Here is a 10,298-nt window from a genome sequence, read left to right as displayed (position 1 = left end):
AATGTGTAACCCTTGTACTAAGTGAAGGTTCATGAGTTAAAGCTGGCAAGTAGTTGTAGACTCACTCTGTGCCTGGGGCCTCCTGGAACTGTCATACTAGTTCACATATGGGCTTTAGAAGATGGTTAAATGATCAACTGGTTACTCTTTGTTTCTCATTCTATGCAGTCTTCTTTCTACAACCAATCCGTATGAGATAAAAGCAACTGTGAACTCTTCTTCCTAAGAATGTCTTATTTCTCCTGGATTTTGGTTCTTTTAGGTGTCTTTAGGTCTTCAGTTCTCTAATAGTTTTTTGTTTTGTTTTGTTTTTAACTATAAATTTATAGTGTTTCTGGCTCATTCTTGTTAGGATGGGACTAAATGGTCTTTTATAAATCCTAAAGAGATATTCATTTTTTTTTTCTAATTTGCAGTAGTTTCTCAGTTTTCTCTATTAAAGCCCATAACTCTTATCAGATAATGCTTCTACAGCTACAGTTCTTGCTTAACTTTTGTAACTGTTCCCTAAATTGCTGTTCAGACTTACAGGGAACTGTAACTACCTGTTCTTGTTAGATCTGAGCTGCTCCACTACCCTTTGTTGGTTTCCTTTAGACTTGTCCACACTTCTAAAAACAGTCTATTAAACTCTTTTTAATTATGCTATTTGAATGAGCCATATCCTTCCTCCTGGACCTCTGACCAATACATTGGTGGCATTTCTCTGAGACAAAGAGATTCAACTCACATGGAGAGAGGAGAGGGTATTATGAAGAAGACAAAGAAGAGTTGCCATGGTTGGGGGAGCAATGAAGTGGTAGCAATGTTGGCAGCATCCAGGAATGAACAGAGGAAAAATAGATCTCCCTGCTAGTACCTCTTTAGTAAGTCTCTGGCTTTTAAAATGGAAAGCTGAGCAACACTAGCTGAGCAACACTGTATTGTTTGGGTTGGAAGGTCATTTTCCAATTAATTTTTGGAATACTTCAATGGAGCCTTCTTGGTGTGGTGGAGTTTGGGGAGGTAAGGAGAGTTTAGAAGAGGGAGCAGAAAATTACACAAACACTATTTCAATCAGCTGCAGTATTCTATTTAACATATATTTAGCACTTTCTATCACGCAATTTACTCTACATGAACCCTTAGGTTCCACATAAGTATCTGAACATTTCTTTATATAAAAGGAACCTTTTTTTGGTAGAAGGTACTAAGAAACAACCAAGCCTTTATTGGCTTAGCTTACTGTATAGAACACAGTGTTAGGTATTAAAAAACTGTTAGATCTACTAATACTAGCTAACATGTATTGAGCACTCTGTGCCAGGCATTGTGCAAAAAATACTTAACATAATAACTCAATTTATGGGTGAGGAACCTGAGGATACAAGATGGTATTTCCACAGTAGACACTCAATAGTGTTAATGGACTGAGGTGAAGACTGTATCATTTAAAAATTTTTCACAATCCTTACTTGTGAAAAAAGAGAAGCTTATTGAAATTCAAAATTGAAAGACAAAAATTCTCTCCTGATTTTCTCTTGCATGAACATATTCATAGTTATTAGTATTTTGCAAATCCCTGTAGAATAAATTTGACCTGACAGGAGTCACATTTATAGGCCATGTACTTTACCTATTTTCTAAGAGTAGCAGAGATTTCATTCTCCTTTCATTCTGTCACTTATTTTCTTCCTTTCATTTTCCCCCACTTCATTGTCCCTTTTAAATCTTTCACATTCATTAATTTATTTCTCCACTAATTCCTTCATTCAAACAAGGCCAGGTGCTTAATTTTAAAATCTCATTCAAAATGGTGCCACGTCATCCACCAGGGCCAAGAACCGAGAGGTGCTGTCATATTTCTCCCTGCCAGCGTGGATCTCCGTCGAGCCCCGCCCTCTTCTCCTCACCTGCTCCCCAGGAAACGACAGCGAGGCCGCTGTCACACGCTCTGGCCTCCAGCTAGGTCCCCTACGGCCTCCGCCCCCTCCCCCTCGCCTCCGGGCCGCCCCGCCCCTCCCGGCTGCCGGCTGGCGGAGCGCATTTATTTGCATATTTCTACCTTTGTTCCCTGCCGGCGGCCAATCAGCGCGCGGGGCGAGGCGGCGGGGGGGGGGCCTGGGAGGGGCTCGGGCTCAGGCTCCAGCTGCGGCAGCCGCAGGTTCCAGAGCGGGTTCGAGTCGCGGCGGGCGCGCAGCGCACTGCAGCCCCAGCCCAGGGCCCCCCACCGCGGCTTCGGCCAGGCCCCAGAGGCAAGGACAAAGAGGCTGTCCCGGAGGCTCCGCCCGAGCCACGTTTACCTGAGGTTGCGGGAACCACAGGCTCCAAGATGGTTTGCGGGGGCTTCGCGTGTTCCAAGAACTGCCTGTGTGCGCTGAACCTGCTCTACACAGTGAGTACCCGGAGCCCGTTCCTCCCCTCCCGGGGGCTTTGCACCTGCTCGGTTGCTCCTTGGTTTTCCTGCCTGACCAGCGACTCTGACTTCATTCCGCACCCCTTTCCCGTCTTCCCACGCTCTGCGCGCCCCTGGCCTCCCCATCAGTGCCCGCCCGAGACCAGGAGCCGGCGCTTGTCGCAGTCTCTTCCTTTCCCTCATTGTGAAGCCGTCGTCTTTCTGGCTCACTGGCCGCGTCTCTGCCACATTGCTCTACCCCGCCCCCTCACCCACCGCCTTGTTTTTCAGTCTTTTGACCAGACCTTCCCACTTTCCCATCGCTATCCCTTCTGATACTCCCTCCTGGCTTCCAAACCCATCTGGGGCGAGTTTGGAGGCGGGAGAGCCGCCTCAGGTTTGAGGACAGTTTTGCAAAAATAGCGTGGTCTGAAACTGACAAGGCGGCATATGGATAGTGTGCATCTTGGTGAGCTCTACGTGCGCTTGTGATTTGAATTGAAGTCACCGAGTAGGTTCACAGGATATCCGCAGCTTCCGAACTTTGTTTCGTGCTTACATAAAGGGTTGTCTTTTTTCTTTTCTTTTTTTCTTTCTTCTTCTTTTTCTTTTTTCTTTTCTTTCCTTTTTTTTTTTTTGTCCGTTTGTTCATACTGGATGCTTTTTTCCATGGGGTCTCCCGTCTTAGTAATAACCTAACTCCATTTTAAGCGAAATCCTCCAGTAAATAAGCAAGCCTCCACCCAGGTCATTTCTTTCTTTGCCAACAAGCTTGGGCCTTTTAGTTTTAAGGGGCAGCCTATTTCTATGATTTCTGAGGCACAATTCTGGGCAAACAGGAGAATGGGGGAGCAGGTTGACGTTTATCGATTGCCTACCACATTCCAGGTTTTACATCCAGGTTTTACATTCCTCGTTCTGAAAGCCATCCGCGGCAAGGGGCATTGTCTACATTTTATATGTCAGATAACAGACCGAAAAGAGTTTTTTAAATAAGTTTACATAGATGGTAGTTGGCGAGTCAGGAATAGAACATAGACTGTGGGATCCAGATCTTTCCATAGGCTTCTCTCCCAGGTGGAAGAAACTTCCTCTTCTGTCATCATCCCTCCATCCTAGTCTTGCTCCCTTCTATAAATAACACCTGGCGGTTTGCAGCACCCACCCTGAAAACAAACCCAGCTCCCCTGCATTAGCAGAGAGCTAGGCCATCTGTGCAAGCTTAGGTTACATCCTTGGAATGGAGAGTCTGCCTGTGGTCACCAACAGGAGAGCGAGGTTGGATCGGTTTACCATCACTGTTCCTTTGTATATGAACATGCTTGCAAAGCTTTGAAGGCAAGTCAGTGAAATAAAGTATGCTTTTCTGGCCAGTTAGTAGGAATCTAATCAACATGGTCACTGATAGTAGATGTGGGGGGTAGGGGAATTGTAAAACACCTGGTGATTCAGCTCCTTGGAATTGGAGAGCCCTGTCAAGTTTCAGAGCAAAATCCACCTTTGTCTCACCTGAAGCATGTTGATGGTATTGATTGTTTATTAAGTAGGCGGTGACCAATTCTCCAGGTATTTTCTTTTATTAGCATGGATGGCCTGCTTAGAACTTCAAATTCACCATTTTGTGCCCTGACTTTTGCCCCCACCCCATGATTTAGTCATCTGTTCACCAGACACTTAGCCTTATACTGTGGGCTTACAGTAGAAGGTCTACTTTGCAGGCTTACTTGACTCAGAGGTCTATATAAATTAATGTGCAATATATATATATTACAGTTAATTATATAGATTAATGTGCAATATATATTAAAAGGCAAGTTATTTTCAGGTGTAGTTATTTTCAAAATATGTCCCTTCTAGTTGTGTTTTCTGTGTATCAGGAAAGCAAGGAGAAAGGTGATTCTAAAGGAACATTTTAAGATTTTTATAGCTAATCCAACTTATTGACCTTCAAAGTGTATTCTATTGATTTTAATAGCTATGCAGTAAACCTTAATTAATTAGAAATTCACAAGGCTATAAAATGGTTAGCATCCTTTTAAATCCTAGACTTTTTATATAAAAAGGATATTTCTTAAGATGAATTAATGTCTACTTCTTATGTATTGTGAATAAGCTTAAATAAGGTCAGTAGTTTAAATTGGAGGTGAATGAAGGGTAAAAGTTGGACTAGGTCTAAAATAGATGCTGAAAATGAGCCACTAGATTCCATATCTTCCCTTGTCTCTCCCTCAACAATTTAAGATGAGAAGTGTGAAGTAGTTGGGGGCAGGGCTGAAGTTGAGGACTTGGGAGACATTTCTTTCTAAGGTAGAAATAGGTGGACCTTTCATAGGTTCCAATCCCACCAGGGTAACTACCTCTAAAATGTGCACAGAGTTGCAGGATTGAGTCTGAGGTCATTTCTAGAAGTGTTAGTGAAGCCAGGATTGCATATGGGAGTGGCAGGTTAAAGGCCACGGCTTGCTTTTGTGTTGAAACATTTTCTTGAGGAACTTAGGACTCTATGAGCCAGACTGTCCACATGCTCAGGTGGCCTGCGGATGAGCCTCAGATGAGAGCAAAATTCATGATCAGGCCAGAAAGCATGTCCCTAAAATAGCTTGGAAGGAACATCCCCCAAACTTGTCATGGACTTCTGATCACTAGCCAAAGGTGCCGTTGATTTGTTGTGATTTATGGTTTGGTCCTTTTAATCAATAGGATCCCTAGTACTGAATAAACTAGTGTAGTGAATATAAATTGTTTATGGATATGGTAGGAAGAGGAGAAAGAGAATTCTCTTCCTCGCACCTTCATGGTGTTATAAGAAAGAGAAAGACTGGCTTCAGAACTTCAGTATAGTTAAAGAGACTGAATGTTTCTTTACTCAAAAAATATTTGACAGGCACTGTTCTCAGTTTGGGAAGACATCAGTGAAACAAACTGGGCTTTAAAATCAATATGGCTTTATGAAGCCTCTTTTTTTTAAATTTACTGTCTTTTCTCCATATGACCTCAGGAGCTTTATTCAGTCAATAAATATTTGCCTAATGTGTATATTCTGCTGGGAACTGTGGGAAGTAATAAACACCTACAAAGGCAAATACCTCCCAACTCTGTGAAAACAAGATCTAGTTGGGATTCATGGAGTCGGAAAATGTGATATAAGGGAATGACTGACTTTAGGTGCCTTAAAATTTAGGATGACGGGATATCTTTGTGGGTTAGAGAAGTTGGGGGAGTGAAGAAGGTATAACGAAACTGGGGAAAACGTAGAAATAGTGTCAATCTTTTTCATACTGCTTAGGATATAAATGCAAATGAAAACTGCTTTGGGAAAATGGTCTATTTTATGTTTAATAGTTTATTTTAGAATACTTTTGATTGAAAATGCTTTGATGAATAGTAACAAACAACTTTTTAAAATTATAATTTGTGGAGAATTTTAAGAATATGAAATAAATGTTATTCTAAAATATGTTAACATTTAGATGATTTATAATTTGTGTCCTTGTGCTTCCTAAGCAGAGAAGAGACTTCTAGGAGTTGCACTGCTGATTTTTAATATATGTATTAAATATTATATATAATACATATTCATATATATGAATAGTTTTTAATTGAGAATGTAAAGAACATAAATGACTGTGATCTTAAAATGAGAAGGGTCATTTCAGAAGTTTGTTTCCTTTTCTGTATTCATTCTTCTAAATTCTTTCCAAGTTTGTTTTATTGATTTTTTTTTTTTTTTTTTTTTGCAATTTTTCCCCCCTATACCTTTGCTTGCTTTGGAAAAAATCACCATACAGCATCAAAAATTATGCTGATTTACATCCATTCTCAGACCCTGATTGACAAAACTTTACATTTTGATATCTCTGAAACTGGATTGTCTTAAAATAGACAAAACATACCATATGTAAAGGTAAAAAAATTTATCTCTGCAGTCTATAGGGAGAGAAAGAATTGGGTTCAGGAAGAAAACTTAAGTTTGAATATCAACTGTACATCTTGCTTGGAATTTAACCTTGGGCAGACAGCTTACTTTATTCGAGCTTCAGTTTTTCCATTTATAAACTGGTGATATTTTTCATTCTCCTTCTTGAGTTTGTAGGATAAAATGGAAAAATATGGATAAATGCTTTGGATGCACTACAGAAGGAAAAAAATTAAGTTGTTACAGCTTCAAGAGTAAAAGGTTTATTTTAAATTTCTGAATTACAAACCTGCTTGTTATGATGAAGATTTTGAAGCAATTGGGATTTCTAGTACTTAACGCTAGCTGGTGTTGACTCAAGCAGGCCCTGTGGAGGCAGGAGTTCATGCCCTCAAAGTAGTAATATTAATCTTTTAGTTGTAAGAAAAAAATGACTGAGGTACAGTAAGTAAAAATATGGAATGATTTACCTGTACCTTTTTTTGAGTCCCATTCTGGTCATTAGAGTGCTAGAAAAATTTGATTTTGTTCAGTCTTAACTCCAAAATAAATGAGAAACACTAGTACTTCAGCCAAAGAAAAATCTACTCATTGCTGTTACTTTCAAATGATTGCACTGATGTCATTTTTCAGAATTCCAATCATCATTTTTCAGATTATTCTTGTTTAATATTTTCATGTGTGGTTAGGTTTATGTTATTTCTGTGTTCTCGTTCAAACTACGGAATGAATTTAAAATATTTAAGTGGTTCTTGGTTATTTTCTTGCATTTTGATTTAAAAATGATTCACTGTTTACAGAACCTGAGATTTTCATGTGATGCTGTTGTGCCGATATTTATAGTCTGCCTTTTTGCCAAGTGTGTTTGTAAAATTTCCCGGCTTTTGATGTAAAAATGGTAACAAAAATGTGCTATTTATGCCATTTCTCACTTGAAGTGAGGTTATTAACTTTCATAAAGTTTAACGACATAAGAGGCATTACAAAGAAAGAAACAATTCATTTTGGGAAAAATTGTATTTCAGCCCATATTCGAAAAGTGAGATTTGAATATTTCACTGGCTTGATTTATATACAGTTTTAAGTGGTTTAAAAATGGGCCATTATCACTTCAAACACATTTGCAGGACTGGTGAAGGCAAGTTAGGTTTAGATCCTCTTTGTTCGTGTTACATTTCATCTGAATTTATACTCCAAATTATTTTGCCACTGTAAAATGAGTGATCCAAACCCATTTGTGATAATAGATGAAAACTCTTAGAGAATCCATCCAAATTCTTTAGCATGCCCTTCGAGATCTTTCACCATCTGCCCCTCCCATCTGCAGCCCTTGACATCTTTTAGCCACAGAGAATTCCCCACACAAAATGCCCTTTGTTGCCTTTCTGTTTTTGCTGATCCTCTGCCCTCAACCTAGAATACCTTGCTCTGTCTTTGTAAAGTTACTCAAATACAGTCTCTTATTTCTTTAGTCAAAAGGCATTGTTTCCTTACATTTTTACTTGGAAATCTTAATACTTGAGTGCCACTCCAGACTAATTCATTCAGATCTGGGGAGAAAGGGAAGGCATGTGATTATTTTTTTACTACCTAATTCTAAATTACAGTGAGGGCTGAAAGTCAGTATTGTAAGATTTTGTTTTACTTTGTCTTTGCCATTGACCATCCCGACTCTCCATATCATAGGTATCTTTGTAGGTTTGCTTTTTTACTCCAGCTAGACCATTAACCATTTTTTTGTTGTTGTTGGCAGAGATCATAGCTTTCTCTTTGTTAGATCCTTCAGTGTGTAGCATTTTCTTTAAAAACAAACAAAGACAAAAAAAAAAAAACCACACACACACACACACACACACACACACACACAAAGGCTATACTCTCTAAATACTCCTTGAATTTAGTTTACAGAATAAGTTGCCCCCTTTTTACCACAGGCAAAACACACCTAATGAAAACTTCATAAAAATGATAAAATGATTATAATATTTAATCACAAAAATGATTAAATATTAGGGGTGCCTGGGTGGCTCAGTCAGTTGAGCACCCGACTTTTGATTTTGGTTCAGGTCATGATCTCAGGGTCATGAGATAGGGCCCTGTGTGGGGCTTGTCTTCCCAAGCAGGCTAATCCTGGCCATATATTAAATATGGACTTCTCTTCCTCTACCCACCCACAACTTCACCACTCTTCATTCTTCTTGCTTCATTTTTCTCCATTTTCATTTTGCTCACTTTCTTACCTTTTCATATGAGGTATCATTTATTTACTTATTTACTTATCATCCACTTCATCCCATAAATGTAAGACCCTCTCTCCTTTTTACATTATTGGCCTAATATATTTTTAGTCTTATATAAATATAAGATGAGCCCGAATAATGTTTTCTTTTATTCATTCCAATAATAAATATTAATTGAACATCAAGAGCAGTAAACAAACCAAACCAAAATGTGCTGCTTTCATGGGTCTTACATTTATGGGATGAAGTGGATGGTAAGCAGCTAAGTAAATAAATGATACATCATATGAAAAGGCAAGAAAGTGAGCAAAATGAAAATGGAGAAGAATGGAGCAAGAAGAATGAAGAGTGGTGAAGTTGTGGGTGGGTAGAGAAAGAGAAGTCCATATTTAATATATGCCCAGGATTAGGCTGCTTGAGAAGACAAGATGGGGACAAAAATTTGAAGGCGATGAAAGACATATCTGGGAAGAGTGTTTCATATAGATGGAACTTTGAAAAGATTGAGGAAGAGGAGCATTCCTGGTTTATGCAAGGGACAGAGATGAGTCCATTTTGACTGGGACAGAGTGAGCAGGGGGTGGAGTGGTGTAGGATGTGAGTCAGAAGGTGGGAGATGCAGATGAGGAAGGGCCTTGCGACCACTGGAAGGATTAGAGCTTTTATACAGAATGAAACGGTAGCCGTTGGTGGCTTTGGGCCTGATTTTTCATTTGAAAGATTGGCGACTGAATTGTGAATGGATTATAGACAGCCGCAGTGGAAGCAGTGAGATCACATGTAAGGCTATTGCAGTAATTCAGGCAAGAGGTATGGAGGGCTTGGACCAGTGTGATATCAGTGTAAGGGAAATAGTCCGATTTGGGGTGTATTTTGAAAGGGGAGCCAACATAATTTTCTGATGGGTTGGAACGGGGCATGAGAAAAAGAGAGGAGCCATGGATTACTCATGATTTATAGCCTAAGCAACTGGCAGGATGGATCTTCTATTAATAGGAATGGGGAGACTGTGGGTGGAAAAGGCTTTGGGAGGAAGATAAAGGGTTCAGTATTAGATGTGATGCCAATGAGATACCCAAATGGAGATATCACACAGCAGTTAGACTGACAATAATGGAGTTCAGGGGAAAGGAGTAGCCTGGAAGTTTAAATCCTGGGAACCATCAACATAGAGAATGGGATTTAGGGTTGATACTGCATTAGATCCACAAGTTATTGAAGATAGATGGAGAAGTGCAGTCATCTGTGGAATGAACCAAAGGCCCCTTTACAGTAAGAGCTTTAGGAGACAAGGAAGAACCAGGAAAGGGGCCTGAGAAGGTAAGAGGAAAACCTGGTAGAGGTTGGTATCCTAGAAGCCAAGTGCGAGTCATTTGAAGGAGGCAGAATTGAACATCTGTCTCAAATGCTGTTAAGTGAGATGAGAACTAAGACTTGGTCTTCAAATTGATCAAAGAAGTCATTGGAAAGAGCAGTTATCCTTTTGCTTTTCACAGGACAAGCTCTGTGACCCTCAGCAGTATGGACAGAGTCCTCATCACTTTCCTCTCCCAACGGCCCAGCACAACGCTGGCACATGGTTGACATTTAGTTGATTGAATGACAAAATCAGTGCAGGGCTGTTGTGCCCGTAGCCCCACTTCTGGTCTCCCAGAACTCCCCACAGCAGGCAGGGGTAGGGGTGCACTTGGCACTTGGTTGGCAGCTGTGAGTGCCACCTCGAACTGTTATCCTTGGAACATGACAAGTCAGGATCCCTTACTTTTGA

General features: G+C 40.2%; 1 protein-coding gene across 1 annotated transcript in view; it reads left to right on the top strand.

The window, feature by feature from the left end:
* Positions 1–2,126: 2,126 nt before the first annotated feature.
* The window catches only part of TSPAN13 (tetraspanin 13), a 30,077-nt gene continuing 21,905 nt past the window's right edge, over positions 2,127–10,298 (top strand). Inside the window, exon 1 of the mRNA XM_045793098.2 lies at positions 2,127–2,374. Coding sequence (XP_045649054.1) covers positions 2,312–2,374 — 63 coding nt within the window. The 5' untranslated portion in view covers positions 2,127–2,311. The remainder of the gene's footprint in view (positions 2,375–10,298) is intronic.

Source organism: Ursus americanus, chromosome 3, assembly GCF_024610735.1.
Source record: "Ursus americanus isolate L20-20 chromosome 3, mUrsAme1.1.p, whole genome shotgun sequence".
NCBI classification, from domain to species: domain Eukaryota; kingdom Metazoa; phylum Chordata; class Mammalia; order Carnivora; family Ursidae; genus Ursus; species Ursus americanus.
This window is presented reverse-complemented; position numbering and strand designations above follow the sequence as displayed.